The following is a 22,958-nucleotide window of genomic DNA, read 5'->3' as shown; positions in this document are numbered from 1 at the left end:
AGGGCAGAGCACCGCAAAACAGTAATTTGCCTTAATACCATGATTATAATTCAATCATCACAGTTCTTATTATTGTCGTGATTATGCTTACAACCCAGTGATCACACTTATTATTATACTCTTATTGTACTCACAACTGATCGCAGCAACATAAATGCTGGAAAAGTTTTACAAGTGATTGGGGGGGTGGGGGTGGAGCGACTCCCAGAGTTCTTTGGGAAGAGAGATAGATTGTTGAACCACTCTGGAAATTGTAGCTCGCTGAGGGTAATGAAAGTCTCCTAGCGATGCTCTGAACCCTTAACGAACTACAGTTCCCAGGAATCTTTGGTGTGTGTGTGTGTGTGTGTGTGTGTGTGTGTGCCATGACTGTTTAGAGTACTTTGAAAAGTGTTTAAAATGTACAGTGCAGGTGGGGCCCCAAAGACAGGTTTCTTGTCCCAGCTGAGCCCCCCTTGGGCACCGAGACCTTGCTGAGCTCTTGTGCATTACTGTATCCTTGACTTGTCCTTCAATCCTGACTCCCGGCTTGTTCTTCGGTCCTAGCCAGCAGCGCAGTGGCAGATTCAAAAGTGCTGGATCCCTACATGATAGCCACAGCCACACACCCTGCTAGGATCACACAATAATCCCGTAATTGTACAACAATAATAATTAGGGGTGCTAAATCAACAACTGATTTGTGGAGAGCACCAATACCTTCTTTGGGAGTGACTTGAGCTGTGTTTACTGCACAAAATGCCTAACAAAACTTGCACACTATCCGCCCTCACCCCTCCCCTCAGGTGGTCGAGGTTTGCGACACTGCGCGGGGCTTACCTGGCTGGTGACACCCACCTAGGCGAGTTGGCCTATGTCCTGCCACCTGGTAAGCCCGGACAAAGGACACCTGGCCGGAGGGGGGCGGAGTAAGGCCAAAGAAAAGAGGCAGGAGCACCTTGGAGAAGCCTCTTTGTGCTTTCTTCCTGCTCGAAGCAATTCGTCACAACTTTGGCGGTTTTAGGCCTTGGCAAGGTTTCCTTTATCTATCTCCATGCGGCGGCGTTGCAGGAGCCCATCTGAAAAGGGGCAAAAATTCGGGAGTCCCTGGCCCTGGAGCAGCGGCTCGTAGGTCAAACTCCCGGACGGGGTTAGAGGAGGGCATGCTGTGTAAGTTTGCGCTTTACAGTCCCCTCTTTCTGGCCTCGTCAACCTGCATATCCTCAGCCAGAGGGGCTGAGAGGGTTACCTGCCAAGGCCTGGGCCAAGTTTCCCACTTCTTGAATTCAATAAAGTTGTGGCCAATTTTAATCCATACTCTTGACTCCTGCCTCTTTACTGGGGAAGAGGGTAGGCACCACAGACAGGATTTAGCGCGTGTGTACGCAAACACACACCCCATTCTCTTGAAATTGAATCCCCTTGTATTTTCAATGTTCCAAAATGCTGGGGCAGAAGAACAACTCCACACATCAGTGTTCTTCAGGGACCCTAGGAGCCCGTCCTCAGGGCCTGACTCACCTCCTTTGACTGCTTGGCCACAGTCAGTAAAGAAAGACTTCTTCCCAGTGGATAAAAAGCTCCCCTTTTGTGCCAGTTGGGCGGTTCTAGGATCCTGGAGACAGCCTCCCTGCTACAAAAATAGTACGGTAATGGGCCTTTGACCCACCCTCCCCACGGCCCCAGACAACCACACCTCTTGTCCTAACTACAGACCCCGTGGTGTCCGTCCATCCGTCCGTCCTCTGCTCTGGCGGCCATCATCTCCTCCATGGAAGCAAATTGCTGACTCAGCCACTTTGCACCCTGAACTGTGACTCAGCTCAGCTTCCCAGAAAAGATTCCGAATCTAATTACCACTTCTTCCTCCTCCCTCGGAGCAGCCATGGAGATAATTACCCATCAGCCACACTGATGGAACAGATGGACAGCTTCTGGCAGAGTAGCTCAGGTGAGAGGATCAGCGAAGGCTTCTGCACTATTATTTTTCGGGACAAGTAAGCCTAATTACAGACACTCGCAGAAGCTCAGGGCTGGAAAGAAGTGATGGTCAGAATCAAAGCTGTCAAGTTCTCCCCTTTTTTAAGGGGAATTCCCTTATGCTGAATAGGCTTCCTCGCGAGAAAAGGGAAAACTTGACAGCTATGGTCAGAGTGTCAGAGCGGCAAGACCCAACTCTGAATCCCTTGTTGTTGTTGTTTAGTCGTTTAGCCGTGTCCGACTCTTTGTGACCCCATGGACCAGAGCACGCCAGGCACTCCTGTCTTCCACTGCCTCCCGCAGTTTGGTCAAACTCATGTTCGTAGCTTCGAGAACACTGTCCAGCCATCTCATCCTCTGTCGTCCCCTTTTCCTTGTGCCCTCCATCTTTCCCAACATCAGGGTCTTATCCAGGGAGTCTTCTCTTCTCACGAGGTGGCCAAAGTATTGGAGCCTCAGCTTCACGATCTGTCCTTCCAGTGAGCACTCAGGGCTGATTTCCTTCAGAATGGATAGGTTTGATCTTCTTGCAGTCCATGGCACTCTCAAGAGTCTCCTCCAGCACCATAATTCAAAAGCATCAATCCTTCAGTGATCAGCCTTCTTTATGGTCCAGCTCTCACTTCCATGCATCACTACTTGGAAAACCATAGCTAAATGGCCACAAAGCTCCCCAGTGGAGGTGGAAAAAAAAACCTAGGCTAGTTGCTATCTCTAAGCCTGCCCTACCTCACAGGGTTGTCGTGGGGAGGAAACTGGCAGAGGGAGGAGAACGGGAGAGATCCTGCAAGGTTCTCCTCAGAGCACTTTTTCTAGCTTGAAGATGGCAGTTGCTTGTAAGGAAGCTTCCAAGGTGGGGCACGGTGGTTCAGAAACCCAGCCCTTGTGGTTGGGGTATAGAGTGGGGCCAGCGAATGACGTGGCTTATAGAGAGGGGACATGGCCTGGGGAGAATCTTGGGGGCCAGCTAGAGAGGCACAGAGGGCCGGATTCAGCCAGAGGTTCCCCATTCTGCCTTAAAAGAGGGGTGAGATCACAGAAGAGCTGGAAAGGGTGACAGGGGTCATCTAGTCCAACCCCCTGCAAAAAGTAGATTATAAAGAAATAATGGCAAGTCTGTTTCCAGCCCTGGCCTCTGTGTAGAGCAGTGTTTCCCAACAGGTGGTCCGCGGACCCCTGGGGGGTCCAGAGGGGTCCGCAACTTGGTGGAGCCAGAATGGAGGGGCGCTGGCCAGCCTGCCCGCCACCCGCCGCCCAGTGCTCCCCGCGGCTTTGTACAAGTGAGGATAGCAGGTTTTTGCCCTGCTTCAGGGCGGCAGCGCCCGTTGGCGAGCTTGGCTTTCGCACACTTTTTCCTCCCCTCACGAGGCGGAGCAAAGAGAAGCTGAATGAGGCAGAGGCGGAAAGGCTCTTCCCTCCTTTCCGCCTCCGCCTAATTCAGCTTCTCTTTGCTCCGCCTCGTGAGGGAAGAAAAAGCGTGCGAAAGCCAAGCTCGCCAACAGGCGCTGCCGCCCTGAAGCAGGGCAAAAATCTGCTGTCATGGCCAGATCGCTGGGCGCCCGCCTCGCCCGGAGCCGCTTCTTCGACGGCTTCGTGTGCGGGGCGGCGCTGGGAGCCGCGGCCTCTGCACTGACTGACCGCAAACCCCTTGGGGAGCCCCGTCTCCCACCCGCGTCCCTGCAGAGCTCCGTGGCCTGGGCTAAACAGCAAACCCTGAGTGACTGAGCTGATTATCACCCTTCCCCAAGGTCAGATCAAAGGCTCATTTAGCCCAGCATACTGTTTTCTACAGGCCAGCGGCTGAAAATGAAATGTTAACATTTCCTCAAATGCTTACATTTCTCTTCAACACTTAAACTGATTTTTTAAAGATATTTATCTAGACTCCACTTTTAAGTGGGACTCCTGGTGGTCTCCCATTCATATCTATCTATCTTTAGTTAATTTCCCCCCCCTTCTATAGCCACTAGAACCCTGTTAGCAATTTCTAAACAAAAAAAAAATTGCACAAATTTACAGTGAATTTGCCTTTCATTAATATGGCATTTTAGGTCCTTAGGAGTCCTGCTAGTTACATTTTACAGCAGGTCTGAAAAAACTGTGCACAAGAGAACAAAGTATTGGTTTCTTTTATCTCTCTCTCTCTCTCTCTCTCTCTCTCTCTCTCTCTCTCTCTCTCTCTCTCTCTGTGTGTGTGTGTGTGTGTGTGTGTGTGTGTGTGTGTGTTTTAAATCTCTCCCCCATTCTCAGCATCCCTGGGTAGGACAGACATCTAACAAAATAACTACCGGTAAATAAAGCATGCTAATATCCAGCCATTGGTGACCTCTGACCAGTGATGTTGGCAAGCTTCAGAGTTGGGTTGATGAAAAGAACCACCTTCAACATGTGTTTCATGGTTTTGAATTCAGAATCCCTTTGAATTTTGGCTAGGTGTGCTGAAATGCTTGCGGCATTCCAACCTGCCTCTGTTCCTCCCCTTTCCCCGAAATGACTGGGAACGGGAATGATGCTCTTTAGGCCTTAAAAGCCTTTAGGCTCAAAGCCTTATGAACAGGGTATTTCCATGGCAAAGGCTCCTTTGTAAGGACCCATATTTTATTTATTTATTTTTATTTTTATTTTATTCCACTTTTATTTTTTTCTTAAAAAGGTCAACAACTCTGGGAAATTGGGGGGGGGCAGAAGGTGATCTTGCCTAGGGCGCAAAAAACCCTAGCACCGGCCCTGTTCGCAAGATGCTATTAGAATAAAAAATATATTAAATATATTTCGTATGATAACAGATTTTTTGTTTTGGCCGCTTCCTGCATGAGCAGAGTCTAGCGCAAAACTAGAATTAGATAGAGGCAGTAGTTTTGCTGTATGCCGTTAGGTGGCGCTTTACAAACACTACTGTTTTGCAAAGAGGCAGCGCGCGCATTCTACTAACGCTCACCTCCCCAAGATGCTTTGCGCGCGTCGGCTTCATTTGTGTGCTACTGCGCAGGTACCCTGTCTTTTTAATTTTAGGATTAGGAATTAATGGGGGTCCTTGTCACAATAGCGGCTCGATGAGGGGTCCTTGAGAAAATTTTGTTGGGAACCCCTGGTGTAGAGTATGAAGCTATGGACCACCACCACCTCCTCCTCCTCCTCTCCAAAACCTATGAACTGGACCCCCCTAACTCACATTATGCCATTTTGGGAGTGGGGAAGGAAAAAAAACCTTCTGCACCTCCAAAGAATTCTAGTGAAATTGTGGGGGTTCTGTTCGGACTCAATTTACATGTGCCGGGGTTGGTCTAGATGCCCTCCAGGGACACCACTTTCCACTCTCTATGATTCCTAGAAGCAAGCTTGCCCCACGATCCTCCTGCGGTAAATAATATGATCTCCAGATTACGCCGCTGAAGGGGTGGGGGGAAATCGACACTCCTCAGGAAAGGCAAACTGCAGCTGCTGCCTCATTAGCATATCTTAATGAGATCAATTAATTTCGGAAAGGCAAGGCAAACAGGCGGGGGTGGGGAGGGAGAGGGAAGGAAGCAGCAAAGAGAGGAGAGAAAACAAGGAAAGAAAGATTTGCAATCCTGGGCGGGGGGGGGGGAAAGGTTCAATTGGCTGCCATTCCACCACCAACCAGTAGTGGTCACTGCTGAACACCCCAGAATGGCTATGTGTCAGGGATGGAGAACTGAGGGCCTGCAGATATCGCTGGACTCCAACTCCCAGCATCCCTGGTCACCAGCCATGCTGTCCGCTGGGGCTGATGGGAGCTGGAGACCAGCAACAGCTGGAGTGCCACAGGTTCCCCTATCCCTGGTGAAAGAAGAGGCATTCCCCTCTCTCAGGCATGGATGCCTCTTCCTCCACCTCTCGTTTGCAGCATGGAGGGGGCAGCTTCTGCCCCCCCCCCAATGTTGCTGGGCTCCAGCCTTGTTCTGGGCCCTTGGGTGTTTTCTCTTGCCTGGAATGTGTCCCTGAATTTTGATACTGCCTCTCTTGTGCCCAGATAGAGATGTTTAGAAAAATTTAAGTTTCACAGAGTCATTTAGGCCATTTTTGCTGCCAGACACACACGCCACCAGGATGTGGCCCCCAAAGGACTGCCCCAACGGATGTGGCCCCCGAAGGACTGCCCCTTGGGCTTCATCCTTGCCCTGGTCCTGAAAATGATCTCCCCCCCCCCATTTTTGTTTGTGAGTGTGTGGTCTTGTGCCTTCTTCTGTGGCCTTATTTTTGCAAGGGTTGTTATCATTTACTCGCCGAGCTGTTCCAGGCGTTGAGGGTTTCTGAGCAACACTTTGTTTTCCTTGGGAACATAAGGATGCAATTGCAACTCTGAACTAGTAAGACGCACTCTGAGGCGGTTGTGTTTTCTTGTGCGTGGCGAAATCTGCCGCCCCCGTCTTGTGCACAGCAAACAACTGGCGTGATTCAGCTCCCGTTGCTTTCTCACTTCCACCAATCTGTTCCTGCCCCGTTCTCCCCAGCGCCTTCTCTCTTTGTCACAGGCTCACTCGACTTTGCAACTTCTGCATTGTCTCCAGCGGGAAACACATTGTGGGCAGGCAACGCGCAGAACACAAAGCCTTTAAAGGACTGCCCACCGAAAGCCAGGCAAGGTGTGCAAAACAGAAGAGATGTCCCCCCCCCCAACTCCCCACACCTCTCCAGAATCGTGGCCATTTCCATTATGCACTTATTATGGCTTCCAGAGTGACTTCTGTACAATAAGCAAAAACAAGATGGCCCCTCCCTATCTTTTTGTTTAGTCGTTTAGTCGTGTCCGACTCTTCGTGACCCCGTGGACCAGAGCACGCCAGGCACTCCTGTCTTGCACTGCCTCCCGCAGTTTGGTCAAACTCATGTTCGTAGCTTCGAGAACACTGTCCAACCATCTCGTCCTCTGTCGTCCCCTTCTCCTTGTGCCCTCAATCTTTCCCAACATCAGGGTCTTTTCCAGGGAGTCTTCTCTTCTCATGAGGTGGCCAAAGTATTGGAGCCTCAGCTTCAGGATCTGTCCTTCCAGTGAGCACTCAGGGCTGATTTCCTTCAGAATGGATAGGTTTGATCTTCTTGCAGTCCATGGGACTCTCAAGAGTCTCCTCCAGCACCATAATTCAAAAGCATCAATCCTTCGGCGATCAGCCTTCTTTATGGTCCAGCTCTCACTCCTTATCTTATCCAGGCTAAACATACCCAGCTCCTCAAGCACTCCTCATCAGGCTTGGTTTCCACACCCATGATAATCTTTATCACCCTCCTCTGCACACGTTCCAGCTTATCAACATCCTTCCTAAATTGTGGCACCCAGAACTGAACACTGGACTCCAGGCAAAACAGAGTCCATTGGCTCTCTGGCCCCACCAGCCCCTATGAGCACGTGCTACCACTAACTAAGCTTTTAAGTAGACTGTGTAGAAGAGGTGCAGCCATAGATTTGTGGTAGAGCACGTTTTGAATGTGGAAGACATCAGTTTTAATCCCCAGCACCTCCAGGTTTTTTAAGGGTTTTTTTTTAGTGCTGTGGGACTACAACTCCCATAATTCCTGGCCGCTGGCCATCCTGCTTGAGGCTGACATCTGGAGGACACCTAGAAACATCTGGAGGAGAACAACAGGTTGGGGAAGCCAGAGCAGGGTGATGCAAAGTTCTTTTTAACCTTGTGTGTGTGTTTGTGAGTTTTGGTTACGTATTTAAAAGTCATAAAGGAAGGTTTTTTTATGAAGATCTATTCGGAAACAAATCACATTGCATCCCAGGAAAGTGAACAGAGATTTGCAGGCTTCATATGAGGTGCAGGGTTCGAAGCATTCCTTTCTCAGCACTTTTAATTAAGCGAGGACGCTGTTTTATGGCTGCTGGGGATATTTTTCAACACAGCTAGGGCTTTGGTTTAATTCTGCCTTCATCGTTTTATTACTGCGCTCTTGAAATGTATTTATTGCTCTGTTGGTTTCCATTTCGTTTTGCGGTGGGGATTTTGTGTGTGTGTCATGTTTCTTGTGTAAGCCACCTCGTGCAACCTTCACAAAGAGTTGGGGATCTTTGCAAGGTTGTGTTCCCTCGCTGGCAGCTCTCAGGGGCCCATGTGCCCATGGGCTGGAGGGGCCAGAGGCAAAAGGGGCGGAGCCATGGGTGTGACTCTCACCTGTGCACTGTAGGCTACATTCCAGCCAGGCAAAATTCACAGATTTATACACACATGTCAATATTTGGGCAAGAAAAGGCATTATCACAATCCCAAGGACATATTTTTGGTCAGGCAAATACACTTAAGTAAGGAGCAAAGCAGGGCTGGGGAGGGGTGAAGCCTGGGGAGGGGCCTAGTGATACAGTGGGTATGGCCTAGAGAGGGAGTCCCAAGGGCCACACAGAAGGCCTAGAGGGCCACATCCCTGCTTTAACACATACAGTGAAGAGTAAAGGGATATAAATATCCAGAAATAAATAAAGAACTCTGAGCGTTGCCTGGAGGTGTGAGACTTAAAGAGTCTCGTGCCTTGGATATAAGGCACAGTGTTTAATTTTGAGGAAGACCAAGCACACTTGTTGTTGTTTAGTCGTTTAGTGGTGTCCGACTCTTCGTAACCCCATGGACCAGAGCACGCCAGGCACTCCTGTCTTCCACTGCCTCCCGCAGTTTGGTCAAACTCATGTTCGTAGCTTCGAGAACACTGTCCAACCATCTTTTCCTCTGTCATCCCCTTCTCCTAGTGCCCTCAATCTTTCCCAACATCAGGGTCTTTTCCAGGGAGTCTTCTCTTCTCATGAGGTGGAGCCTCAGCTTCACGATCTGTCCTTCCAGTGAGCACTCGGGGCTGATTTCCTTCAGAATGGATAGGTTTGATCTTCTGCAGTCCATGGGATTCTCAAGAGTCTCCTCCAGCACCATAATTCAAAAGCATCAATTCTTCGGCGATCAGCATGGGCGTACCCAGCATGGGGCAAGGGGGGCAGCTGCCCCCCTAGAAGGCCAAACCACGGGCCCGACTAGTGAAGCCTCCGGACAGCGGCCCAAAGCCGCTGAACAGCTGAGAGGTGCGCCTGGGTCGGCCTCCGCTGCGCCTCTCAGCGGGCGTAGTGGCGCCCCTGGTGGCCTGGCACCACCGGACCTGGGCCTAGAGACGGCCCTGCTTCAGAGCAGGGAAATTTCGTATGAGAGAATTTAGGGGGTTCATTTAGCAGCTGCAGCCACTGCCACCGAGTCGTTAGGCCCGCTGGCCCTGTAGCCCTGTCCACATTCCCACTTTGTGGCCCCTCCCCTCCCGTGCCTTGGCCCCGTCCCTGAATGACCATGGCTTGCCCCCCCCCCTAGTTTTGATCCTGGGTACGCCCCTGGCGATCAGCCTTCTTTATGGTCCAGCTCTCACTTCCATACATCACCACTGGGAAAACCATAGCTTTAACTATACGGACCTTTGTCGGCAAGGTGATGTCTCTGCTTTTTAAGATGCTGTCTAGGTTTGTCATTGCTTTTCTCCCAAGAAGCAGGCGTCTTTCAATTTTGTGACTACTGTCACCATCTGCAGTGATCATGGAACCCAAGAAAGTAAAATCTCTTACCAAACACACAGGCACTGGTAATTTCCAAATCGAGTTGAACAGCGCCGTCTTAAGTGCCCCCGGAGCCGTGGTGCGCCAGATCCCTCTGGCGCCCTCCCGCCCCGTTCCGGCGCCCTCCCGTCCCGTTTCCCAGCGCGGTGGGTGGGTGGGCAACGCGCACAGCGCGGGTGCAACAGGCGCTGCACTCCTGTCAGGCCGGCACCATGGTGCCCTGCACCACCCAGCCTGCATGTAGGGCCGGCTCTGGAGTTGAAACCGAGAGAGGGGACCTGGGGATCTGCTGCAAAAACTTTGCTGCCTGCTGGTGGAAGTGGCTGTTGGCTCCCAGTAGCCTCAGCTTGTAGATTGGTAAATAAACCAGACTAGACAGAATATTGTTCCACATTACAAATATAGAACCTATTAGTGCTCAAAGCAAAACTTTTTGCTTCTTGTTTAATCGCCATTGTCCAGATCACAACATTACCACACTGCTATACCACAATGTTTTAAGTGCTGAGATATCTGTTGCTATTTTCATGCACATCTTGAGATGCACATGTGGGCAATCAATCAATAATTGGCATGAAGGGATGCTTTTTAACCTATCAATTTTGGTTTCCCATTTCCCCCGATCTGAATTTCTCTTCTCCACATGCCCGCACCAGTCTGCATTTTTTTTTTAAAAGTACTCATGACAATTTGTCAGCGTTTTAGTGCAAATTTCTCTACACACCCCTGCAGGCAATTTCCCCCAGTATAATGCATTTTATATGTTGCTTTCACTTACACATGCCTCTTTATGCACATTTCCCCCTAATACGGTGTTCTTAAACTTTGGGTTCCCAGGTGCAGTTAGACTAATGTTCCCATCACCCACAGCCAACTTAGCCAATGGTCAAGGATGATGGGAGTTAGATTTCAACATTGCCTGTGGTCACAATGTTGAAGAACGCTGTCCTAATACAAGGATGTCCGTACGTATTATTTAGTTGGAGAACTCGTAAAATCCAGAGAGGTGTGAATTTTGAACAATAGTCGTGGTTCAGTTTATGTATTCGTTTATTTTTGGGAGGGGAGGAAGAAGTGTGAATTAGGTAAAGGTAAAGGGACCCCTGACCATTAGGTCCAGTCGCGGACGACTCTGGGATTGCGGTGCTCCTCTCACTTTACTGGCCGAGGGAGCCGGCTTACAGCTTCCAGCTCATGTGGCCAGCACGACTAAGCCGCTTCTGGCGAACCAGAGCAGTGCACGGAAACGCTGTTTACCTTCCCGCCAGAGCGATACCTATTTATCTACTTGCACTTTGACGTGCTTTCGAACTGCTAGGTTGGCAGGAGCGACGGGAGCTCACGCCGTTGCGGGGATTCGAACCGCCGACCTTCTGATCGGCAAGCCCTAGGCTCTGTGGTTTAGACCACAGTGCTACCCACGTCCCTGTGAATTAGGTAGGCCTGCATTAAAATGCAAACCTGCCAGACTGGTACTGGGGAGAGTTGGGTTCCACTCAGCCATGAAGCCTACCAGATGATTTTGGGCCTGCCGCCATTTCTCAGCCTACCCTACCTTGCAGGGTTGTTGTGAAGATAAAATGGAGCTCGGGGAGACCTGCATCTCCGACCTTGAGGTCCTTGGAGAAAAGGTGGGATATAAATGTAATAATAACAGCAGCAGCAGGAGCAACAATGATCACAATTCCTTTTCCTCCACCACTTAATAGTGTGTCATGTGTCCTGTAGGAACGCAGCCAAATGTGATTTCCTGCATGTAAACATTTGTAATATCTATTCAATGAGGACGGGTGTTGTTTTTTTTAACCTCCAAGAAATTCATATCAAAACATCATCACAGGTCCCGGGTAACCGCTGGAGCCTGGAACGGAATAACAATGAGCTTGGGGACTTCACGCAGTGTGTGTTTTCAGCTCTGAGGAAGCTAATCATTTCTCCACCAATGGGATAGCTTAAGCCAGGTTCTCAAAACACAAAAATAGGCACACCAGGTTATGTGTGTATGTGGGGCTAATGGCTGTATTTATTCATTTATTAAAAGACTGCATTTCCTGCAACCAACAGAAGGTGGAGCCAGACAGGCAGAGCCATCTGGTTCTAGTTTATTCCCGGTTGGGAATGATAGGCTGGAAGGCAGCGAGCCCAACAGCAGGGGGAGCCACAGAGCCAGTGAAAGGCTCATTCTAGTTTTGCCACCATCCTCCTCCCTGCTGAGTTCTCCAAGGGGTGACAATGAGAGTATAAGGTGGTGGAAACTAACAGGCAGGGCAGTCTCTTGGATGGCACCATTGCCCCGCAACAAAATACCATTCATGTTAATGTGGGGAGGTCTGGAACGTCTAATGATGCCCACAGGTTGATGGTTCGTAGAGTTGTAAGGGACCCAAAAGGGTCATCTACTCCTCCCCCCCACTAGAGGTCTTTGAAAGCCAGTATTCTGGGCATCACCAGGTGAAAAATCACTTGACCACTCCAAACTCGCACGGAGGCTACTCACGTTTTCACGTAGGGGTCTGAGTAGCCGTTGGCATCCATGGCAGCCAAATGGGCGCAGCGGATGATGCCCACCAGCAGGCCTTGCTTTTGGGAGCTGTATTTGAGGGAAATAAGGATCCGGCCACGCTCCTCCAAGGACTTGTCGTCTGTTTTGTCTATCTGCGACGGGAAGAAAGCCAATTCCACTCAGTTCCTAATTTCCTCTCACCCAAACACACTTTTTTCCTCCTCCCTCCCGATACGTTTTTCCTTTTGTAGGTTGTAAATTGAGGAGATGGACTTCTCCTTCTTTTCTTGAGTTGCTCTGGGAGCCTTTTTTGGCTGAAGAACAGGATAAAAACCCTTTCAGTAAATAAGCTGTTTAAAGATGGTTTGGACACTGGTACAAAATAACACCACCCAGTTACTGGCTGTTGCCCTGCAGTTGACATACAAACTTTGCACCTGTTTCAATAGGTTATGGGCCCAGTTTGAAGTGCTGCTAGTGACCTTTATATAGCCTTAAGAATGAGTGGATTGGGACCAGGTTACTTGAAGGACCGCCCCTCTATATGAACATCCTTCAGGGCCTTGAGATCCGTTTCAGAGGCCCTGCTTTCAGTGCCCTGAGTAAACTGCAATTCCCAGGGCGCTTGGGGAGAAGCTATGATTGTTTAAAGTGGTATGATACTGCTTTAAATCTCTAGTGCAGATGGGGTCAGAGGCACCTCCCCACGTGACATCCTGTGCTGTGTCTCCCTCTAGTGGCTGGTGTGCAGCACAGCATTTTTTTTGAGCCTGCTCCCTATTTGCTATGGGTACTATAGTTCCATCAAGAGGTTAGTTGGCAAGGATCTATTTAATAAAGAAGTACAAATCAAACAACCAGGAGGCCTGATCTTTTTAAAAACCAATTTAGCCACAAGAATATTCATACTCTACTAATGCACCCCCTTATTCTTTTGGAAGAGGTTAGAAGTTCCTGGCCACACACTTCCTGGTCATCCATGCAGTCATTGGAAAATCTGAATTCCTCCCCCCTTCCTGTCTCTCCAACTCTTAGGACAATAAATTGCTGAGCAACCAGCCTGACACCATTCATTTGTTCGCCAGGATTACGATGCACTCATTACTGTCAATGCAGAGTCAGGATTAAAAGCAGCACAAATAACAGCCGATTGAATGTTTAAGGGAGTGTCAGGTTCAATCAGGATCCCTCGCCTGCTCGCCGCTGAGCTGGAAGAGGCAAACCGCACGGGATTGGCTGAGGCCAGGCCTTCCTTGACAGCCTGGTGAAATTTGTACCCCCTCAAATTTTTCACCTCTTTTGGACAGGGTTCCTCAACGCTGCTGCTGAGGAAACAACCTTTCGGGGCTCCAATTATAAAAGATCTCATTGCAAATATAGGGAAATGGAAGGGAGACGGAAACCGCAGCAGCTGTTCAATCAGGGAGCTTCAGCATCTTGCCCATTCCGGCCAATCAGGGAGCTTCATCCTGGACTATCAGTGAGCCTCTTCAACCTGTCTGCCAAGTATGGTAGCCAACAATGCACACATTCCTCTGTTCCATTTAGAGCCCGAAGGGGGCGCTGAGGCACAGTCCTAGACTGCCCACATTCACTGAGGTCCAGCGCCGAGAGCCTTCTGGCGGTTCCCTCGTTGTGAGAAGCCAAGTTACAGGGAACCAGGCAGAGGGCCTTCTCGGTAGTGGCACCTGCCCTGTGGAACGCCCTCCCATCAGATGTCAAAGAGGAAAACAACTACCAGACTTTTACCGGTAGAAGAAGAGGAGGAGTTTGGATTTGGATTTGATATCCCGCTTTATCACTACCCTAAGGAGTCTCAAAGCGGCTAACATTATCCTTTCCCTTCCTCCCCCAAAACAGACACTCTGTCAGGTGAGTGAGGCTGAGAGACTTCAGAGAAGTGTGACTAGCCCAAGGTCACCCAGCAGCTGCATGTGGAGGAGCGGAGACGCGAACCCGGTTCACCAGATTACGAGTCTACCACTCTTAACCACTACACCACACTGGTTCTCTTAGAAGACATCTGAAGGCAGCCTTGTTTGGGGAAGCTTTTAATGTTTAATAGATTATTGCATTTTAATATTCTGTTGTAAGCCATCCAGAGTGGCTGGGGAAACCCAGCCAGATGGGCGGGGTATAAATTGTTGTTGTTGTTGTTGTTGTTGTTGTTGTTGTTGTTGTTGTTGTTGTTGTTTTCAAGCAGAGCCCTTGACACAGCAGCACATTTGGCATCCAGCTGGGACTTTATGAGGGCTGGGGGACTGCTGGCCTAAGAGCCAAATGTGGCCCTCTGGACCTTTCTGCCTGGCCCTCCAAACTCTCCCTTGACTATTCCCCTCCCTGGCCCTGCTCAGATCCTCGAGTGTTTTCAAACCCTTCAAGAGTCCCGATTTTCCCGGGACATCCCGGAATTACAGAAGATGTCAGGGGAGACCTTCCTCTCTGTATTTTTTCTTTTTTAAATTTACAAGGAACATTTCAGAGTTTTACCTCTCCAAAGAGAGCTCACCACATATTGAAAACATTGTGCATTTGACCCCTGGATGAGCAGCAGGAAATTCAACCGGTCCAGCTCTCACCACAGCACAGCAGTCGCCGTGGGATGCGAGGGAGTGAGCAGAAAGCAGCACCTGTTGAATTCCCACCTGTTTCAAACCTCCTCTGGAAAACACGGGGCCTCCACCAGGATTGCGGGGGAAGGAAATCTTTAATTTGTGCATAGACATGCTTGCCCCCTTGGTTGGCAGGGCACATATACATTTCCTCCTGCCCACAGGTTCCTGCTGGCTGTCGGCCTGGTTTTAAACAAACGACAATCTTGTTACTCCTTAGATCAAGCCAGGCTGCCCGCCTGCTCTTCCCAGGGGAGGACAACTCTTTTTCCTCCCACATGTTCCTCTCTTTCCCGGAATTGCTCATCAGCGGTTGATGAGCAGCTTGCAAACCTCGTCTCTCTCTTTCCTTTCTCAGTGTAGGCTTTTTCTTTCCTTTCAAAGAGAGGCTTCCATCGGAATTCAAGTTGACAGGGCCTAACTTGGTGATGGGTAATTTTTATTTTTATTTTGCAGAAAAAAGGGGTAGGGTGTGTGGGAAGGCAAAGCTGTGAATTGCTTGGGCTGTGTGCAGAAGATCTGGAACATCTGGTTCTTCCCTTCTAAACACATAGAAAGATGCTAGTCCCTGTGGTTCTGAATTAAGGGCTGATAGGAAGTTGTCTTTCACTGGCCATTGGTCCGTCCAGCTTAGTTGCGGTGGCTCTTCAGAGTTTCAGACCAAGACTTTCCCCCCAAGCCTACCTGGAGATACTGGGGATTGAACCTGAGACCTTTTTGCGTGCAAAGCAGATATTCTAACACCAAGCTTGCAGAATGTCCCAGGTTCAATCCCTGGCACCTCCAGGTAGGGATGGACGTGAGAGAGCCCTGCCTGATCTCCTCGGTTTGACACTGTATAAGACAGCTCTCTGCATTCCTGTTTAAATCAACCTTTCATTTATAATCTTGGTTTATGCTTGGGCGTACCTTGGTGGGTAGAGCACCTTTTCTGAATGCAAAAGGTTCGAATCCTGGCATCCCCAAAGAGTCCCTGCCAATCAGTGCAAAATATACTAGATTAGATGAACTAATTTCACACGCTAGCAAGGTTATGCTTAAAATTCTACAAGGCAGGCTTAGGCAGTATGTGGACCGAGAACTCCCAGAAGTGCAAGCTGGATTTCGAAAGGGCAGAGGAACCAGAGACCAAATAGCAAACATGCGCTGGATTATGGAGAAAGCTAGAGAGTTCCAGAAAAACGTCTACTTCTGCTTCATTGACTATGCAAAAGCCTTTGACTGTGTCGACCACAGCAAACTATGGCAAGTTCTTAAAGAAATGGGAGTGCCTGATCACCTCATCTGTCTCCTGAGAAATCTCTATGTGGGACAAGAAGCTACAGTTAGAACTGGATATGGAACAACTGATTGGTTCAAAATTGGGAAAGGAGTACGACAAGGTTGTATATTGTCTCCCTGCTTATTTAACTTATATGCAGAATTCATCATGCGAAAGGCTGGACTAGATGAATCCCAAGCTGGAATTAAGATTGCCGGAAGAAATATCAACAACCTCAGATATGCAGATGACACAACCTTGATGGCAGAAAGCGAGGAGGAATTAAAGAACCTTTTAATGAGGGTGAAAGAGGAGAGCGCAAAATATGGTCTGAAGCTCAACATCAAAAAAACCAAGATCATGGCCACTGGTCCCATCACCTCCTGGCAAATAGAAGGGGAAGAAATGGAGGCAGTGAGAGATTTTACTTTCTTGGGCTCCTTGATCACTGCAGATGGTGACAGCAGTCACGAAATTAAAAGACGCCTGCTTCTTGGGAGAAAAGCAATGACAAACCTAGACAGCATCCTAAAAAGCAGAGACATCACCTTGCCGACAAAGGTCCGTATAGTTAAAGCTATGGTTTTCCCAGTAGTGATGTATGGAAGTGAGAGCTGGACCATAAAGAAGGCTGATCGCCGAAGAATTGATGCTTTTGAATTATGGTGCTGGAGGAGACTCTTGAGAGTCCCATGGACTGCAAGAAGATCAAACCTATCCATTCTGAAGGAAATCAGCCCTGAGTGCTCCCTGGAAGGACAGATCGTGAAGCTGAGACTCCAATACTTTGGCCACCTCATGAGAAGAGAAGAATCCTTGGAAAAGACCCTGATGTTGGGAAAGATTGAGGGCACAAGGAGAAGGGGACGACAGAGGACAAGATGGTTGGACAGTGTTCTCGAAGCTACCAACATGAGTCTGACCAAACTGCGGGAGGCGGTGCAAGACAGGAGTGCCTGGCGTGCTATGGTCCATGGGGTCACGAAGAGTCGGACACGACTAAACGACTAAACAACAACAAGATGAACTAAGATTCTGTAATAGTTTGATCTATGTTTGTACGTCTTCGGCCTGTTAGTGCTGGATAAAAAGGTAAAGGGACCCCTGACCATTAGGTCCAGTCGTGACCCACTCTGGGGTTGCAGCGCTCATCTCACTCTATTGGCTGAGGGAGCCGGCGTACAGCTTCCAGGTCATGTGGCCAGCATGACTAAGCCTCTTCTCGCGAACCAGAGCAGCACATGGAAATGCTGTTTACCTTCCCGCTGGAGCAGTACCTATTTATCTACTTGCACTTTTGACGTGCTTTTGAACTGCTAGGTTGGCAGGAGCTGGGACTGAGCAACAGGAGATCACCCCATCACTGGGATTCGAACCGCTGACCTTCTGATTGGCAAGCCCTAGGCTCTGTGGTTTAACCCACAGCGCCACCCACGCCCCAGGCGTCAGTGCTGGATGCCCCATCACAAAATCCTGTGCCTCTGAGTCATATGCATGTTTACTCTTAAGTAAGCCTCACTGTGGCGCTGTGGTTAAACCACTGAGCCTAGGGCTTGCTGATCAGAAGGTCGGCGGTTCGAATCCCTGTGACGGGGTGAGCTCCCGTTGCTTGGTCCCAGCTCCTGCCAACCTAGCAGTTCGAAAGCACGTCAAAATGCAAGTAGATAAATAGGAACCGCTACAGCGGGAAGGTAAACGGCGTTTCCATGTGCTGCTCTGGTTTGCCAGAAGCGGCTTTGTCATGCTGGCCACATGACCTGGAAGCTGTACGCCGGCTCCCTCGGCCAATAATGCGAGATGAGCGCGCCACCCCAGAGTCGGTCACGACTGGACCTAATGGTCAGGGGTCCCTTTACCCTTTACCTTTAAGCCTCACTGTGTTCATGTGGATTTGTTATCAGCACCACAGCCTGAGCTATTTACAGCATACAAACCCAATGATTTACCATCTTGCTAACAGCGATGTGCTTTTCTAATGCCCGATTTACAATATCGGTAGCTTTACCCAGCTACAGATAGCCTATGTCACGTTACCACCTGTTGCTAGCGACATGCTTTCCTAAACTCTCTCACCGGCAGTTGCTTCTCCAGGCAGATGTAGAACTTCTTGGTCTGGTTGGGCTTTAGTTTCTTCAAAGGGATCCTCGTTTCTCCGATGAACTCGTTGTGGCGGAATTTGTCCTCGTCGCAAACAGAAATTCTGAAAGAGACAACCGGGAAAGAGCAGGAAGGTGAATGGGCAGGCGAAATGGTTTAGCCAGCCAGGGAACTGTTTCAGAGGGGCTGGTTCCTGCCACGAGGCAGAGAGGGGGGCCATTGTAGCACACACTCATTTGCCCAGATGACAAGACCCCCCCCCCCTCAGCCTCGCTGATGTGGTCCAAAGGAAAGCAGAGAACCAGCTTGGCTGCAGGAGTTGCTGGAAGGAGGCAAACAAGGCGCCGTTCAACCATCTTAGGGGCTCCACTCCGGATTTGTGTAGGGTTTACTCCTTAGCTTTTTCTTCTCCCAAAGATGTCCGCATTTGCCTTCTCCTAGATGGGCTCCCTTCCCAAGTGGATGACCCCCATCTGCCCCTCACTTCCCTCTATGGCAGGGGTGTCCAACTCCCAAGAGTCAGCTCTACCCCCTTTTTGGGGGGTTCAGGTCAAAGTTGTTGAACTTCTTTTTTTTAAGCAAGAAAAGCCCTGTTTTTTTGGGGTGCAAGGCAGGAGGAAGGCCTGTTTTTTAGGGATACTGGGCAAAAAATGTTGAGCTTTTTTTAGGGGAGCCAAAGTTGTTCAGCTTCTTTTTTTGGGGGGGGAGCCACTGATCTACCACAGACGACCAGTGATCTACCGGTAGATCACAATCTACCTGTTGGACGTGCCTTTTCTATGGCATGTGCGGAAACAGCCTTCTTGACCGCGAGACCTGCTATGGCCTGTTTGGAATGGGGGGTGGGGAAGGTAATAATAAATATATAAATGCTCACAAGAAGCTATGGGAGAGGTAGAGACCCTTTTGCACCCCGAGAGGCGTGTTTCCTTCCCAGTGACTATTCCGAGGGTCACATGCCAATGGTGGGAGGGGCCAAGAGCAAAGTGATTAAAGAAAAGAATGTCCATTTTACCTTTCTCTACACACACACACACACACACACACACACACTCTTTCGTATCAACCATCCAAGCCGGTAAGAGGCGTTACCAGAGCTCAAGGACATATTTCTAGCCAGGCAAAAACACCCCAGGAAGGTGGAAAGCATGGCCACCGAAGGGTGTGTCCTGGGGAGAGCCCCACAGGTTAGATTTTTAAAAAAGGCCTGGATTTAGCCCCACACCAAATAAATCACAAGCAGTTGCTTAAACTTTTTTTCCCTTAAAAAAAACACACACCTAAGTGCATCGAACAACTTCCAGAAGTTTCCATCGCTCTTAGCAGCAGAAAGAGAAGGGGGGGGGGGGCTTTGCAATTGTCAAACCAGGACCAAGAATGTCTCTCTGGCAACTGGCAGCGTTTGGGTCCAGCTGCCCCTTTCTCTTGGTTGCCTCAAACTGGCGACAGCCGTGTGGGTGGTGAGAAAAGAGGGAGAGCTCTCTGAGCCGGGGCGATGGTTTGGATGAGGGAGGCTGTCAGAATTTATTTTAATTACCATGGCATAATGTTATTTCCCGGCCTGCCCCCCTCCCCAACTCAACAAGCGGAGTCTTGGGCCACAAAGCTCAGCACTAATGAGAGATGATTAAATGTTACACCGAGCCCTGTGGTGAGTGGCGGGTTTATTTTCCTGGAAGCTGGACAGTGACTGGCCTTGTTTCCCAGGGAAGTCTGGAAAGACGAAAGACCTTGTGAGAATGAGCGCAAAGTAACAGGGAGTTGGGCAAATCGCCACATAGCTGCGGAACCGGCCGGATGACTTTGTGCCAGCCTCGCAGGGTTGTTGTAGGGAGAACCCCCATTAGAAATAAACATGGGAACATACGAATCCTGCTGGGTCAGACCAAAGGCCCGACACCCTAAGTGCTGCCATAACTGTGAGAACATTCTCTACCTTTCCAAATTTACCACCTGGGGACAAAGCTTTTCGTGTGGGTCGTAAGCGGGCAGGCGGGCCTTGAATGCATAAGTAGAACAAAGTGAGCCTGGCTAATTCTGCAAGCACCTCTTAAGGAACACTTGGCCCTCTGTCTTTGGCAAGGATTTCTCGGCAAAGCTCTTTATCATCCTCTCCCACAAAGCCGAAGCAGATTCACAAAAGCTCTCGTTATTAGCTGGTGCTAAGGAGCCGGGGAGGGTGGAGAGACAGTCAGACAGACAGACAGACAGACAGACAGACAGACAGACAGAAGAAGCAATTGAAAAGGGCTAAGATAGTAGCTGGGGATCCAGGTGGTGCTGTGCGTTAAACCACAGAGCCTAGGGCTTGCAGATCAGAAGGTCGGCGATTCGAATCCCTGCAACGGGGTGAGCTCCCGTTGCTCGGTCCCACCTCCTGCCAACCTAGCAGTTCAAAAGCACGTCAAAGTGCAAGTAGATAAATAGGGACCGCTACAGTGGGAAGGTAAACGGCGTCTCCGTGTGCTGTTCTGGTTTGCCAGAAGTGGCTTTGTCATGCTGGCCACATGACCTGGAAGCTGTACGCCGGCTCCCTCGGCCAACAATGCGAGATGAGCGCGCAACCCCAGAGTCGGTCACGACTGGACCTAATGGTCAGGGGTCCCTTTACCTTTAAGATAGTAGCCAGCCACCAGGGCCAGTTTGAATCTCACAAGGACACACACACACACAATACTTGCTGATGAAATGGGGCTTATTGGAGGACCTGAATGACTCGATACGAACGCAGGGAGACCTCTTATAAAAATTACAAAAAGTTTGCAGGCATGTATGTGAGAGAGAAGCCATTTGCAGAGGGGAAAGAACCATTCTGGATATCGGAGTGGCATTGTACCCTGCCTGGGAAAGCATTGATTAAATCAGGAGGTGAAGCACTCTCTGCGTAATTGACTTTTTTATTTAGTTTGGACATGGGGGTGGAGATGGAGATGGAGCGGTTCTCCCTTGCATGGGGCCCGGCTCTGTTGTTGGGCAGAATGAACCAGCTGCTGCCTCAGGTGGCAGGTGTGGAGGGCCAGGCAGCAATGGAGGGGTGTGGGAGGCCTGGACTGTGAGTGCTTCATGGCCCAGTCTGTGTACTCAGGTCAATAGTGGCTGGTCCTCTAGGGCAAACTGAGTGCTGCCCCATAGACCTCTGTCTGCCCTCAGCCAGCCTCTACCTGCCTGCCCCTTCTCACTTACACTCAGCTTGGGGGGGGGCGGCTCTGCCTGCCAGCTTCCTCCTCCTCCATCTTCCACCTTTCCTTCCCTTTTTAATTTGTATATTGCCTTTCTGTATTACTACAGAATCTAGGAGTCTCAGTAGACCACAAACTTGACATGAGTCAACAGTGTGATGCAGCAGCTAAAAAAGCCAATGCAATTCTGGGCTGCATCAATAGGAGTATAGCGTCTAGATCAAGGGAAGTAATAGTGCCACTGTATTCTGCTCTGGTCAGACCTCACCTGGAGTACTGTGTCCAGTTCTGGGCACCACAGTTCAAGAAGGATACTGACAAGCTGGAACGTGTCCAGAGGAGGGCAACCAAAATGGTCAAAGGCCTGGAAACGATGCCTTATGAGGAACGGCTTAGGGAGCTGGGTATGTTTAGCCTGGAGAAGAGAAGGTTAAGGGGTGATATGATAGCCATGTTCAAATATATAAAAGGATGTCCTCTACAGGGAGAAAGGTTGTTTTCTGCTGCTCCAGAGAAGCGGACACAGAGCAACGGATTCAAGCTACAAGAAAGAAGATTCCACCTAAACATTAGGAAGAACTTCTTGACAGTAAGAGCTGTTCGGCAGTGGAATTTGCTGCCAAGGAGTGTGGTGGAGTCTCCTTCTTTGGAGGTCTTGACAGCCATATGTCAAGAATGCTTTGGTGTTTGTTTCCTGCTTGGCAGGGGGTTGGACTGGATGGCCCTTGTGGTCTCTTCCAACTCTATGATTCTATGGTTCTACACGCAAGGCGGCTTACAAGCTTAAGAAACAACAAACATCATTCAGGCACCTTATATAACAATCTCACCCAGCACAAAAAGTCATCATAAAAACATAACTTTGCAACAAACAACTTATATCAAATAATAAAGTAACATCCAATCGTCCACTAGAATATAATAGCGGCACAGTGAAATTAAATAGCAGCAAAGAACAATTAAACAGAAATTCACTCTTAACAATTGCAATAAATAATTACTAAAGTTTACTAAAGTATAAATAATAAAAACAGCAGCAACTCACAATGCATAAAATATATACAAACCCCGTAAAAGGATCAATTTGGGAAACAAAGACACACAACTTATAAAATTATTTGAAAAACCCCTGAACTCCTCTTCTGGGTGTTGCCCTTGTAGAATTCAGGGGGGGGGGATGAGAATCAGGTGACTCTGCCTGTCATCAGTTCTGGCACCACCTTCTGTTGGTTGCATTAGAAGGACGTGGAGCAAGACCATTGGGGGTGGGGGAGCGGGGGTGGCCATAGGGAGAGTCCCCGAGGTCCCCCACTCCCGACGGGGGTGACCTGCCTCTTCTGCTCGTTCAGATCCAGACCTTTCAACAAATCTGAGATCCCAACGTACGCCTCCAAAATGGATCAGTGGAACTGCACCATGCTCTTGGTAAGTAAGTCCTTTGCACCCAGCTCCCTTCGTCTACAAGCCTTACCTAGCAGTTTGAAAGCACATTGTAGTGCAAGTAGATAAATAGGTACCGCTCCAGCGGGAAGGCAAACGGTGTTTCCGTGCACTGCTCTGGTTCACCAGAAGCGGCTTTGTCATGCTGGCCACATGACCCAGAAGCTGTATGCCGGCTCCCTCAGCCAGTAAAGTGACATGAGCGCCGCAACCCCAGAGACGTCCGCAACTGGACCTAATGGTCAGGGGTCGCTTTTCCTTTTAAGGGAAGACACTCATCAGTTCCCAGGTGGGGGCTTGTCCCCCAAAGGGTCATTCCCTCCTCACTGCATGCTCCTAGACTCCCAGCAACCTGCATGCACAG

The 22,958-nt window shown here is 49.5% G+C and overlaps 1 protein-coding gene across 1 annotated transcript in view; it reads right to left on the bottom strand.

Annotated features, from left to right (window-relative positions):
• DOC2B (double C2 domain beta) overlaps nt 1-22,958 on the bottom strand; it is a 125,555-nt gene that overhangs the window by 11,827 nt on the left and 90,770 nt on the right. The window contains exons 5-6 of the mRNA XM_035139755.2: nt 17,952-18,078; nt 12,000-12,157 (exon numbers count right to left, since the gene is read on the bottom strand). Coding sequence (XP_034995646.1) covers nt 12,000-12,157; nt 17,952-18,078 — 285 coding nt within the window. The remainder of the gene's footprint in view (nt 1-11,999; nt 12,158-17,951; nt 18,079-22,958) is intronic.

This window comes from Zootoca vivipara, chromosome 15, assembly GCF_963506605.1.
Source record: "Zootoca vivipara chromosome 15, rZooViv1.1, whole genome shotgun sequence".
Lineage (NCBI taxonomy): Eukaryota > Metazoa > Chordata > Lepidosauria > Squamata > Lacertidae > Zootoca > Zootoca vivipara.
The sequence above is the reverse complement of the archived record's forward strand: the minus strand, read 5'-3'. Positions and strand labels throughout refer to the sequence as shown.